Source organism: Archocentrus centrarchus, chromosome 9 (assembly GCF_007364275.1).
Source record: "Archocentrus centrarchus isolate MPI-CPG fArcCen1 chromosome 9, fArcCen1, whole genome shotgun sequence".
NCBI classification, from domain to species: domain Eukaryota; kingdom Metazoa; phylum Chordata; class Actinopteri; order Cichliformes; family Cichlidae; genus Archocentrus; species Archocentrus centrarchus.
Genome location: NC_044354.1, coordinates 14,512,278 through 14,526,402, shown reverse-complemented (window position 1 = coordinate 14,526,402; position 14,125 = coordinate 14,512,278). Strand labels below are relative to the sequence as shown.

The window sequence follows — 14,125 nt, the reverse complement described above, 5'->3', positions numbered from 1 at the left end:
TGGCTGTTGTCAGCTAAATCAAAATTACAGTGAAGTCAAATTATCTTCTCTTTTTAAAAGTTGTCATACGTCAAGTACTTTATATTTGTTAAGCGGCATTATACATGTAACAGCCTAAAACACCCTCACTCTATTTAAACTGTGGCGCTACCAACACGGAAGTAAGCTCAGGTTGAAGTTCTCGCTTCCTCTCGTCCTACCGCTCCTTCTTCCTGCTAGCTACAGCACGTCGTTAGCTAGATGCAGCATGTACAGCTAGTTTAGCCGAAAGCTGACCAAATGGAATGAGTAATTTTCTTACTACATCTGTAAATGTCGCTGTGGCTGACTAGCAGCTAGCTGTGCTGAAAATGTCCGTATTTAGCCTCGCTGCCTCGCGCACATGCCGTGGCGTATCGCTTAGAATCCCTCGGACATTATTTACCCTGCTACCTAACGATGGATACTCAATAACAAACCTGTACAGCAGCTGTCCGAGGAGCCGCTACACAAATATAACTCGTCTGCCTAGCTCTCAACCACTTAACACGAAGGTACAGTGAATGTGTTGCAAGTAAAAGCCCTGCATGAAGTATAAGCATTATATTTCTGAGGTGTTAAAGTAAGGCTCTGGGTTGGGCCCTCTGACTGATGACATGCAGATTATTAACACTGAAGCATGTTTGTGGAAGCAGCATGATTTTTTTATTTGACGAAATTTTTCATAATTTGAAGTGAGTCTAGAGGAAATCTATGTGTTTGGTGGCGCTGTGAACATCTCAAGACATATGAGACATCTTTTTGTTAGAGGTCAGAAATTAATTTCACCAATATGTTGTACAGTATTTTAACCTCCTGAGACCTGCAGAGCTCTTGTTTCTTCTTCTTTGACCAGCTACGCATCATTTGTTATATACTTTTTTTTTTCAAAATATGGCTTCATGTGAGGTTAATGGGTATTTTTACAACGTAACACAATAAAGTCGACACTGCTTGACAAAGTATAAAACATCACTGATCAAAGTGAAGTATCTGTTTTTTCTTTCTGCTGCTCCCTTTAGGGGTCGCCACAGCAGATCATCTGCCTCCATCTCACCCTATCCCCAGCATCCTCCCCTATCACATCAACCCTCTGCATGTCTTGTAATTTCACTATTGTAATCCTTCCCTTTCACTCTTGTTGCTATCGTTCTGTCACAAATAACCTGACATTTTTCTCCACCCACTCCCAGGTGTCTAAACTAAGATGCCAAAAAAGGGTTTCAGGGAGTTAAAACTTATCTGAGATCTTGATCCTAAATTAAACTAATAACTAAAGCTATCAAAATTAATTTAGTTGAGTAGAAAGTATGCTTACCTCTGAAAATGGAAGTGTAAGGGAGAATTAAATGGAAATATTGTATACTTCAGAAACTACAGCATTTAAGTAAATGTAGTTAGTTACGTTCCACTACCTTCACTATATCCAATATACTAACATCTTCTACACATTGCTGACTCAGTCTTGTTACCTGTTACCTGTCTCCTCTGCAGGTACCACAGGTGGCAACTTGGGAGCCAGTACCAGAGGACCAGCTTCCCCCAGTAATCACCCTTAACACAACACAGTTCACTGGTGACAGTAAAATCAAAAGGATGTCATACAGAATTTGTTGTAGCGTAACATCCATCTTTTTGTGATTACTTGTATAGCTGTGACAGAGAGACAGTTAAACTCTTCAAAGAGGGAAATAAACTTTTTTGTTTTGAAAGACACCAAAACACGCTGCCTACAAAACAGCAGAGATTACCAAAGATAAAAGGATATACATGATGGGGCACTGGTCATTATAAAATTTGCTGGTTATAAATGATTGATGGATTCATTATTTTATTCAGTGGTTATGTAGTGTAAATGTCATGTTTAAGTGATGGTGAAAAGAAGCTATCACCCATACGTTTCTAAGCAATACACTATTTATCTAACAGCCTGCCCATATCCCTGCTGACCTGGTGGACAAACTAGAGCGACTGGCCTTGGTTGATTTCCGCACCAAGCAGGGAGTGGCATGTTTGGAGAAAGCCATACGGTTTGCAGACCAGCTTCATGCTGTTGACACGACAGGGGTTGAACCGATGGATTCAGTTCTGGAGGACAGGTATGGCCAAGTGCAGTTATGAATATCAGCTTGGTTAAGAAACAAGCAGCTGAATGTTTGGCTGCTTTTGACTGACTGACTTTTTTCTATTTGAGTCACAGCTTTGAAAACAGCTTGGGCTATTTTTGATGCCAGACAAAGGAGACCACATGAGAGGAGAAGGCCAAGTCTTTATTAAAATCTGGCCTGACCACAGTAGAGAAAATAAAGTGGAAAAAAAAAGATTTTATATATATATAATATATATATGCCTGATATGTTCAGACTGGATGATAGAGCAGGGATATAAAAGGATCTGAAGCCAACATTTATTCTAATTGATGAGCAGTTGGTGTCAGATATACCTGTCAAGAACTCATGCATGTAGTGGCTTCATGCTGACTGAAGATTTTGGGTCAGATGTTTAAATGTAATGTGATTCAATAAGCTATAGTGTATTCATGAGTATATACACTTAATCAGTGACAGTGTGGCATAACCAAAAGAGATCAATCAGTCCTGCATTTGTTTTTGGCAATCATATTTCTGGTGTATGTGTTATCAACCTTCAAAAGCTGTAGGGGTGTTTGTGTCTCCACACATTATATGAGCAAAAACATTGAGCCACACACCTTAATCTTTGAATTCAGGTGTTTTCAGTCCCATTGCCACAGGTGTGTAAAATCAAGCACCTACCCATGCATTCTGCCTTTACTAAGATTTGTGTTGTTCTGTGGAGCTAACTGATTTCAAACATGGTGCTGTCAGTAAGTCAGTTTGTGGGACATTGTGCTTAAAAGTTGCCATCGCTCTGCTGACTCAGTAACTGCAGAGCTCCAGACCTCCTCTGGTGTTGACATCAGCACAAAAACTGCGCCGGGAGCTTCACATCATGGGTTTCCATACCAGAGCAGCAACTCCTGTACTTTTATCCATGTGGTGTATATATTGACTGTTCAGCACAGTAGTTGCTATGACTGTGATGCTTTCTGGAAAGGGCATCCACACACATTTAGGACATGAAAACAGGCATGTGAAGAAAGATCACAGAGCTGTGGGGTATGCACAGTCAGAAAGTATTTGGCTTGCTTAGAAATAGTTTCTTGAAAAGATTTGCATTACTCCACTGAAACCAAATGATATTTGAATCTGATTTAGCCTGTTTTTTTTTTCTGATTGAGATGTTTGTATGTAGTTAAAAAAAAAAAAAAGAATTAATTAATTTCGGTAATTGTGTTTTATCCCTGCACAATCAGGGCTTTACACCTGAGGGAGGATGCGGTGATTGAGGGTGATTGTGCGGAAAAACTACTTCAGCTCTCCAACAGCACAGTTGAAGAATATTTTGTGGCACCACCAGGTAATAAAAACTGGAGTATTTTTATTTCTATGCATCAAGTTTGATTTTAAAATGTCATTATTGCATTAATAGGATGTGAAGTTAATCAAATTAAAGTTTATGATTAACGTATTTCATCCTATTCATTTTGTACCTGCATGATCCTTAATTATTGCTTGTTTTCTTACCACAGGAAATATTCCTCTACCTAAGAGAGAGGAGAGGACTGCCATGCTGAAACACTCAGAGTTTTGATATTTATTATTTTTTTTGAAGACTGAAAGTGTTTTTCAAGGACTGCAGTATGTGTCTGATTTCCTGGTTGAGTCCAGCTTCACTGCATATCTAAAAGGGTTATGTGTGATGTGTGTTTTCACATATTCTGCAACAGGAAAAATAAAAAGCTGCTTCTCATTTGCATAGGTTGTGTTTCTCAGTTTCATCTGCCACCCATGTTTTGTTTAGTTTCAGTATCATTTTATGGAAATGGTCAGGTTATTGAGAGCCTCTGAGGACACTGAGGTCAGCGGTTTGAGTTTGAGATTCTTGTAGTTGATTATTTTTATTTCATGCTTCGTTAAATTTTAATTCCACTACATTTACTGGAAAGTTTTAAATACTTTACATGTTAAGATTTTAACAGTCTGGTTTGTGTTTCCACTAAAAATGACTAACGTGTCCAGAAATTGTTCCATTTTCTTTCCTTTCTAAGTAAACATCTCATGATTTTTACTCTAGATCAGGGGTGTCAGATATGCTGGATTTAGTTCATGGGCCATACACAGCCCAATTTCCTCTCAAGTGGCCAGACCAGTAAAGCTACAACATTATAATCTGTATGAAAACACTTTGGTTCACTGGCCACTTCATTATGTATGCCTTTTCAACTACTCAGTCACAATAATACAGTACATTTAAGCATGCAAACATAGTGAAGACTGCCTGCTGAAGTTTAAACTGAGCATCAGACTAGGGGCAAAGGGTGATTAGGGTTAGGGTTAACCCTCCAACCAAGGTATGGAGAAGAGTATCTCTGAATCCACATGTGGAACCTTGAAACAGATGAGACACAGCAAAGACCACACTAAATGCCACTCCTGTCAGCTGAGAACAGGAAACTAGAAATGGCTGAAACAAGATTGGGAAAACATTGTCTGTTCTGATAAGTCTCGATTTCTGCTGCCATGTGCCTTGTTGAATCTGTGCCATGAAGGATTAATGGATCTGAAGGGTAAAGGGAATCCAACCCAGTAGAAATAAGGTGTACCTAATAAAGTGTCCAGTGAGTGTATATAATCAGTCTCATGATACATTGTAATGCATAATATGTACTTTGATCCCTTTCATGATGGCCTTTACTGCAACTTCCCTGAAAAAGTATTCCCTCTATCACTCACAATCACTCTTGATTTGTGATTAACATGAGGATCTCTAAGTTTCTTTATCTACTGTGAAAAATACTTATAAATGGTAATCAATTATTTTCCTTTCTGTTTAGTTTCTATGTGAATAAAAATTGCAGGCACCTTAAAATAGGCCAGCTTTTGCCAGTGATTCGTACCAGCAGGTGTATCTCAGCTGTTTTTCCCCTACCTGCTTATATTACCTGTTAACTGATGAGTTCATAAACGCGTCACGCGGTGTGTCGATCAAAACACCTCAAGCAGCACAGCCTTACAGCAGAGTCATGACTGGAGAATAGAAACCGAAAGTTATTATGACAGAGATGGAAAACGAATCTTAAGCGAGTGGGAGGGCATTGATCAGCTGAGGCAGAGTGTATATAAAGTGCTGAGCCGAGGCTTTCCGCTCAGCTGTTGTTCAAACATCATCGTTTACCTATCGACGTCGGAAGACTTGGCTTAAACTTTCCGGGGAAGTTTGTTTTGCCAGAAAAAAAGTCATTGCAAGGTAGGATGCTGACCGAGCCTGTGATAAATAACTGAAAATAACTTTGATTTTACTAGAGTGGGTTTATTTTTAATAAATATTTTGAATTATCTTCCAGACTACATTCAACATGGAAATAACCATCACTATGCTGAGTGGGTCTCACACCGTGAGGGTGAACCCAGAGGACACAGTTGGCTCTCTGAAAAGAAAAATCCAGAGCATGCTGGGAGTCGACCCTCAGAGGCAGAGGCTAGTTTTTAGCAATGGTCACAGGACCCCACTCAACGACGACTCCAAACCCATCAGCCACTACGGCCTACAGCAGGGCTCCCAGGTGTCTCTGCTGGTCACCGAGCCTGTTCCCATCCAGGTGTTCCTCAAAAATGAAAAGGGACAGATGAGCACCTACGACATCCAGCCCGACGAGACTGTGAGCAACTTCAAGAGAAGAGTCGAGAGCAGAGAGAGGGTGCCTGTGAGCCAGCAGAGGCTCATTCACGAAAGTAAGGAGATGCAGGATGGCAACAAACTGGCGGACTACAACGTTGGAAACCAGAGCACCATCTTCCTGGCTTTACGTCTGAGAGGAGGCTGAGGACACTTTAACACGGTTCATCTACCCGAAAACCCATGGACGTTATTTACTATTAATCATCTGGACCAATTTTAGATATTATTTTTAATTTATTAGTATTTTATTTGGAAAACAAAATCATTCCGATGGACTGTGCAGCGTGTGTTCATTAAACACTTTGCAAACCTATGTTAAAATTTGTTTTCTCTACAACAGATATGTAATTCAGACAAACCAACATCTTATAATTTTTTTTCTGACAAATACGTATTAAATGTGCACTGATTACTGAGAATAAAGTTTCTAAAGGAAGTTTGTCTCGTCTCATTTCCTGTCAGCTCAGGGTAGGGGGGGTGGGGCTGTATTTTGTACAGATCATAACTACAAAAGGTAAACGGAAGAAGATCATATTAGTATTGGGATTAAAACCACCATGCTAACGTTTATAAGAGATACACAATCTTATAAATCAATGCTTTTAATTCGATGTTACACTGTAAAATAATATACAGGTCTTCTTCTGCCTGTTGGTTACTGCAACGACAGTCCAATATTTAAAGTGTTACAGATTGAGTTTAAGTGTGTTATATAAATAAAATTGCCATTTCCACTTCATTTTGAAAAATTCAATTCGCCGAACTAAGTATTAAGGGTTTCCTGTGCTGTGTATCACTGGACATACTGGTAAGTATCATAGATTACGCTAATAATGAAGAAATCTTTAAAATGAGCGGATACTCGGGCAGGTTCTGTTGCGTCACCATTGACGCCTCGGTGAACATTTGCATTCAGATGTTTTTTAAGGAAATGTTTAAGATTTCTTCAGTATCAGAGTAATCCACTGATAGGTAGCAGTACATCCAGTGATATAACGCAAAAATGAAATGTTAATAATTATTTGGCTATCTTTGTTTACAAACCTAAACAGAATCTTACTTTATTTGACCCCAAATTACCAAAACAGAGATCTGAGAAAATTCACATTGCCGTATTTCTCAACCGCGCACGATATTCAGGCGCATTTTTGTGCACGGCAGCTAGAAGCGGCTTAATTTGTAGATATTGGTCGTGAATATGTACTTATGCAAACGACCTATTAGGTCTGGTATTTTTTTAAGGAGGAAAGTCTCTGATCAAAACACCTCAGGCAGCACAGCATTACAGCAGAGTCATGACTGGAGAATAGAAACCGAAAATTGTTATGGCAGAGATGGAAAAAGAATCTTAAGCGAGTGGGAGGGCTTTGATCAGCTGAGGCGGAGTGTATGAAGTGATGAGCTAAGGCTGGTAGGCTCAGAATTTGGCATAAACAACATGAAAGCATGGTTCAGTGGTTCATGCTGCTGGTGGTGTATTGATGTGGGGAATATTTTCTTGTCACACTTTGGACTCTTTATTTTCTGATGGCTGCTTCCAACAGGATAAAGCACCATGTCCCAAAGCTCAAATCTTCTCAAACGGGTTTCTTGAACAGCACAGTGAGTTCACTGTACTGTAATGGCATCCACAACCACCAGATCTCAATCCAGCAGAGCACCTTTGGGATGTGGTGGAACGGGAGAGTCACATCGTGGATGTGCAGCGGACAAACCTGCAGGAGCTGTGCTGCTATCATGTCAATCTGTGCCGTGAAGATTTAATGGATCTGAAGGGGAAAGGTGTACCTAATAAAGTGTCAAATGAGTGTATATAATCAGTCACATGGAACATTTTAATGCATGATATGTACTTTGATGGTTTAAATACATTTGATGATGGCTTTTACTGCAACTTTACTGTAAATAAAGTATTCTTTCCATCACTCTTGATTTCTAAGTTTCTTTATCTATTCAGAAAAATACTTATCAATGCCAATCGATTATTTTCCTTTCTGTTTTGTTTCTATGTGAATCAAAAGTGCAGGTATCTAAAAATAGACCAGCTTTTTGCTCATGATTCATACCAGCAGGTGTTTCTCAGCTGGGATTCCCCTACCTGCTTATACCTGTTAGCTGATGAGGTCATAAACGCATCACAGGGTGTGTCGATCAAAACACCTCAAGCAGCACAGCCTTACAGCAGAGTCATGACTGGAGACTAGAAACCGAAAGTTGTTATGACAGAGATGGAAAACGAATATTAAGCAAGTGGGAGGGCGTTGATCAGCTGAGGCAGAGTGTATATAAAGTGCTGAGCCGAGGCTTTCCGCTCAGCTGTTGTTCAAACATCATTGTTTACCTTTCGACGTCGGAAGACTTGGCTTAAACTTTCCGGGGAAGTTTGTTTTGCCTGAAAAAAAGTCATTGCAAGGTAGGATGCTGACCGATCCTGTGATAAATAACTGAAAATCCCTTTGATTTTACTAGAGTGGGTTTATTTTTAATAAATATTTTTAAATTATCTTCCAGACTACATTCAACATGGAAATATTCATCACTATGCTGAGTGGGTCTTCTCACACCGTGAGGGTGAACCCACAGGACACAGTTGGCTCTCTGAAAAGAAAAATCCAGAGCATGCTGAAAGTCGACCCTCAGAGGCAGAGGCTAGTTTTTAGCAATGGTCACAAAACCCCACTCAACGACGACTCCAAACCCATCAGCCACTACGGCCTACAGCAGGGCTCCCAGGTGTCTCTGCTGGTCACCGAGCCTGTTCCCATCCAGGTGTTCCTCAAAAATGAAAAGGGACAGACGAGCACCTACGACATCCAGCCCGACGAGACTGTGAGCAACTTCAAGAGAAGAGTCGAGAGCAGAGAGAGGGTGCCTGCGAGCCAGCGGAGGCTCATTCACGAAGGTAAAGAGATGCAGGATGGCAACAAACTGGTGGACTACAACGTTAGAAACCACAGCACCATCGACATGACTTTACGTCTGAGAGGAGGCTGAGGACACTTTTACAGTTCATCTACCCGAAAACCCATGGACGTTATTTACTATTAATCATCTGGACCATTTTTAGATATATATTTTTTTATTTATTAGTACTTTTTTATTTGGAAAACAAAAACATTCCAATGGACTGTGCAGCGTGTGTTCATTAAACACTTTGCAAACCTATGTTAAAGTTTGTTTTCTCTTGGCACAACAGATATGTAATTCAAACAAACCAACATCTTATAAGTTTTTCTGACAAATACATATTAAATGTGCACTGATTACTGAGAATAAAGTTTCTAACGAAAGTTTGCCTCGTCTCATTTCCTGTGTCAGCTCAGGGTGTGTGTGTCTAAGGGCGGGGGGGGGGGGGGGGGGGGGGGGGTACAGATCATAACTATAAAAGGTAAACGGAAAAGCATAATTTCATCTTTGGTTTTAAAACCACCATGTTAACGTTTATAAGAGACACACAATCTTATAAATCAATGCTTTTAATTCGATGTTACACTGTAAAATAATATACTTTCTTCTGCTTTTTGGTTACTGCAAAGACAGTCGAGTATTTAAAGTGTTAAGTATTAAGAGTTTCCTGTGCTGTGTATCATTGGACATACTGGTAGGTATCATAGATTACGCTAATGATGAAGAAATCTTTAAAATGAACGGATACTCGTTGCTAAAGACATTGCTAAAGAAACAGAATTGCATCACATTTCATATAAGGTTGAATTATCCTCTTAGAAAACGGTGTTTCTGACAAAAAATAAATAAATAAAAGAAATCTTGGTTTCGTGATGAAAACATACTTCATCATCTTCATCCAAGGAGAAGCCACACCGCCAATTCAGTAGTTGTCTGTCTCCTACTTGCAACTGCTTTATTGCAATATATACAGTATGTTTTTTTGTTTGTTTGTTTTTTAATCACAATCTTCATCTAAGGAGAGCCCTATTTTGCACCTGTCATGCCTGTTGGAGGCCATGTTGAATCTGCATCAATTTTGCTAAATGAGAACCTTTTGTTTCTACCAGTGAATGATGATTCAATACCAATAACAGCTGATGCAATCACAGTAGGCCTATTTCATTTCTGTATGATGCAATAGCTCTACTGCAATACCAATAACAGCTGATGCCATCACACAATGCCTAGCTAGAAGATGATTCAGCATTTATAAAATGTGAGCGATGCAGTCCTGTTTCTATAGCAATGTCTGGAAATGATGTATGGGTGAGAATCTTTAAATTATGCTGGAAAAGAGAGATAATAGGGGGCGCGTTTGGTAAAAATTGCCTATATTTCAAATGATTATAAAACAAAGAAGGAGATGAGAAAACAAGTAGAACATTTGAGGAAATGCAGTTAAGATATGTAAATTTATGTCAACCAAGTGGCATTACCTTGGGCAGTTGCCCAGGTGCCCAACTGGACAGGCAAAAATAGTCCCTTAATTCTAATTTTATGCTTTCTACAGACCTAATCTTCCCCAAACACACACACCTGTCCTGAAATAATAGGAATATGGCATTAAGTGGTCTCTGAGAGAGATCCTGGCATCATGGGAGGACTTTGAAATATGAATTTTGTATTTTCGCCTGTAAAAATATTGGTTTTTAAGGGGCTAATAACTTGAGAAAGAGAGAAGACACAACATTTATGATGCCCCATTCTGAAAGTATGGGCCAAAATTACCCAGGACACCAACTGTCAGGCTAAGCATATTATTCGTGTGGGAGATATTGCCTGTTGAAATATTAGAAAATTGAAAATCATGATTCACGAGGTCAAATATAGGGCACGGCACCCAAAGTTTGGAGGCCATATCTCAGAAACCCTTTGGAGCTGAGGCCTATAATTTTGCATGTGTTCAATATACACATAGAGGTACTTTCATAATAATTTTCACTCAAATCTGAGATGGTCACCTGCGGACCCACTGGTTGAGTTTATATGGAATGACCTTTATGCAAATGACCTATTAAGTCTGTTATTTTTTTAAGGAGGAAAGTCTCTGATCAAAACACCTCAGGCAGCACAGCATTACAGCAGAGTCATGACTGGAGAATAGAAACCGAAAATTGTTATGGCAGAGATGGAAAAGAATCTTAAGCGAGTGGGAGGGCATTGATCAGCTGAGGCGGAGTGTATGAAGTGATGAGCTAAGGCTTTCTGCTCAGCTGTTGTTTGATCATCACTGTTTACCTTTCGACGTCTGAACACCTGAAGTTTCCGGACAGTTTGTTTGGCCCGAAAAAGTCATTGCAAGGTAGGAAGCAGACCGAGCCTGTGATAAATAACTGAAAAGCCATTTTTGTTTTTACCTGAGTGCATGCAAACATGGCAAAGACTACCGACTCAAGTTCAAACTGAGCATCAGAATGGGGAAGAAATGTGATTTAAGTGACCAACCAAGGTATGCAGAAGAGCTTCTCTGAATGCATGTTAAAGCTCGAAGCAGATGGGCTACAGCAGCAAAAGACCACACTGGGTGCCACTCCTGTCAGCTGAAAACAAGAAACCAAAATTGCACAACAAAATACTGGAAAAACACTGTGTGGTCTCATGAGTCTTGATTTCTGCTGCCCCATTGGGTTGGTAGGCTCAGAATTTGGCATAAACAACATGAAAGCATGGTTCAGTGGTTCATGCTGCTGGTGGTGTATTGATGTGGGGAATATTTTCTTGTCACACTTTGGACTCTTTATTTTCTGATGGCTGCTTCCAACAGGATAAAGCACCATGTCCCGAAGCTCAAATCTTCTCAAACGGGTTTCTTGAACAGCACAGTGAGTTCACTGTACTGTAATGGCATCCACAACCACCAGATCTCAATCCAGCAGAGCACCTTTGGGATGTGGTGGAACGGGAGAGTCACATCGTGGATGTGCAGCGGACAAACCTGCAGGAGCTGTGCTGCTATCATGTCAATCTGTGCCGTGAAGATTTAATGGATCTGAAGGGGAAATGTGTACCTAATAAAGTGTCAAATGAGTGTATATAATCAGTCACATGGAACATTTTAATGCATGATATGTACTTTGATGGTTTAAATTCATTTGATGATGGCTTTTACTGCAACTTTACTGTAAATAAAGTATTCTTTCCATCACTCTTGATTTCTAAGTTTCTTTATCTATTCAGAAAAATACTTATCAATGCCAATCGATTATTTTCCTTTCTGTTTTGTTTCTATGTGAATCAAAAGTGCAGGTATCTAAAAATAGACCAGCTTTTTGCTCATGATTTATACCAGCAGGTGTTTCTCAGCTGGGATTCCCCTACCTGCTTGATATTACCTGTTAGCTGATGAGGTCATAAACGCATCACAGGGTGTGTCGATCAAAACACCTCAAGCAGCACAGCCTTACAGCAGAGTCATGACTGGAGAATAGAAACCGAAAGTTGTTATGACAGAGATGGAAAACGAATATTAAGCAAGTGGGAGGGCGTTGATCAGCTGAGGCAGAGTGTATATAAAGTGCTGAGCCGAGGCTTTCCGCTCAGCTGTTGTTCAAACATCATTGTTTACCTTTCGACGTCGGAAGACTTGGCTTAAACTTTCCGGGGAAGTTTGTTTTGCCTGAAAAAAAGTCATTGCAAGGTAGGATGCTGACCGATCCTGTGATAAATAACTGAAAATCCCTTTGATTTTACTAGAGTGGGTTTATTTTTAATAAATATTTTTAAATTATCTTCCAGACTACATTCAACATGGAAATATTCATCACTATGCTGAGTGGGTCTTCTCACACCGTGAGGGTGAACCCACAGGACACAGTTGGCTCTCTGAAAAGAAAAATCCAGAGCATGCTGAAAGTCGACCCTCAGAGGCAGAGGCTAGTTTTTAGCAATGGTCACAAAACCCCACTCAACGACGCCTCCAAACCCATCAGCCACTACGGCCTACAGCAGGGCTCCCAGGTGTCTCTGCTGGTCACCGAGCCTGTTCCCATCCAGGTGTTCCTCAAAAATGAAAAGGGACAGACGAGCACCTACGACATCCAGCCCGACGAGACTGTGAGCAACTTCAAGAGAAGAGTCGAGAGCAGAGAGAGGGTGCCTGCGAGCCAGCGGAGGCTCATTCACGAAGGTAAAGAGATGCAGGATGGCAACAAACTGGTGGACTACAACGTTAGAAACCACAGCACCATCGACATGACTTTACGTCTGAGAGGAGGCTGAGGACACTTTTACAGTTCATCTACCAGAAAACCCATGGACGTTATTTACTATTAATCATCTGGACCATTTTTAGATATATATTTTTTATTTATTAGTACTTTTTTATTTGGAAAACAAAAACATTCCAATGGACTGTGCAGCGTGTGTTCATTAACAATTTTGCAAACCTATGTTAAAGTTTGTTTTCTCTTGGCACAACAGATATGTAATTCAGACAAACCAACATCTTATAAGTTTTTCTGACAAATACGTATTAAATGTGCACTGATTACTGAGAATAAAGTTTCTAACGAAAGTTTGCCTCGTCTCATTTCCTGTGTCAGCTCAGGGTGTGTGTGTGTGTGTGTGGGGGGGGTACAGATCATAACTATAAAAGGTAAACGGAAAAGCATCATTTCATCATTGGTTTTAAAACCACCATGCTAACGTTTATAAGAGACACACAATCTTATAAATCAATGCTTTTAATTCGATGTTACACTGTAAAATAATATACTTTCTTCTGCTTTTTGGTTACTGCAAAGACAGTCGAGTATTTAAAGTGTTAAGTATTAAGAGTTTCCTGTGCTGTGTATCATTGGACATACTGGTAGGTATCATAGATTACGCTAATGATGAAGAAATCTTTAAAATGAACGGATACTCGTTGCTAAAGACATTGCTAAAGAAACAGAATTGCATCACATTTCATATAAGGTTGAATTATCCTCTTAGAAAACGGTGTTTCTGACAAAAAATAAATAAATAAAAGAAATCTTGGTTTCGTGATGAAAACATACTTCATCATCTTCATCCAAGGAGAAGCCACACCGCCAATTCAGTAGTTGTCTGTCTCCTACTTGCAACTGCTTTATTGCAATATATACAGTATGTTTTTTTGTTTGTTTGTTTTTTAATCACAATCTTCATCTAAGGAGAGCCCTATTTTGCACCTGTCATGCCTGTTGGAGGCCATGTTGAATCTGCATCAATTTTGCTAAATGAGAACCTTTTGTTTCTACCAGTGAATGATGATTCAATACCAATAACAGCTGATGCAATCACAGTAGGCCTATTTCATTTCTGTATGATGCAATAGCTCTACTGCAATACCAATAACAGCTGATGCCATCACACAATGCCTAGCTAGAAGATGATTCAGCATTTATAAAATGTGAGCGATGCAGTCCTGTTTCTATAG

General features: G+C 39.8%; 4 protein-coding genes across 4 annotated transcripts; all 4 read left to right on the top strand.

Moving 5' to 3' along the window:
- Window positions 1–171: 171 nt before the first annotated feature.
- gatc (glutamyl-tRNA amidotransferase subunit C) lies at window positions 172–3,855 on the top strand. The gene is made up of 5 exons (XM_030737732.1): window positions 172–533; window positions 1,513–1,563; window positions 1,948–2,117; window positions 3,353–3,456; window positions 3,629–3,855. Exons 1-5 carry the CDS (start codon window positions 351–353, stop codon window positions 3,688–3,690), a joined length of 570 nt encoding a protein of 189 aa, XP_030593592.1. The 5' UTR covers window positions 172–350; the 3' UTR covers window positions 3,691–3,855.
- A 1,356-nt stretch (window positions 3,856–5,211) lies between these two features.
- Window positions 5,212–6,214, top strand: LOC115785748 (polyubiquitin-like). Its single transcript, XM_030737572.1, has 2 exons — window positions 5,212–5,346; window positions 5,444–6,214. The coding sequence occupies exon 2, from the start codon at window positions 5,456–5,458 to the stop codon at window positions 5,921–5,923; it is 468 nt and encodes a 155-aa protein (XP_030593432.1). The 5' UTR covers window positions 5,212–5,346; window positions 5,444–5,455; the 3' UTR covers window positions 5,924–6,214.
- Window positions 6,215–8,034: 1,820 nt separating this feature from the next.
- Window positions 8,035–9,013, top strand: LOC115785857 (polyubiquitin-like). Its single transcript, XM_030737769.1, has 2 exons — window positions 8,035–8,191; window positions 8,290–9,013. The coding sequence occupies exon 2, from the start codon at window positions 8,302–8,304 to the stop codon at window positions 8,770–8,772; it is 471 nt and encodes a 156-aa protein (XP_030593629.1). The 5' UTR covers window positions 8,035–8,191; window positions 8,290–8,301; the 3' UTR covers window positions 8,773–9,013.
- A 3,194-nt stretch (window positions 9,014–12,207) lies between these two features.
- Window positions 12,208–13,240, top strand: LOC115785900 (polyubiquitin-like). Its single transcript, XM_030737821.1, has 2 exons — window positions 12,208–12,364; window positions 12,463–13,240. Exon 2 carries the CDS (start codon window positions 12,475–12,477, stop codon window positions 12,943–12,945), a length of 471 nt encoding a protein of 156 aa, XP_030593681.1. The 5' UTR covers window positions 12,208–12,364; window positions 12,463–12,474; the 3' UTR covers window positions 12,946–13,240.
- The last annotated feature ends 885 nt before the right edge of the window (window positions 13,241–14,125 follow it).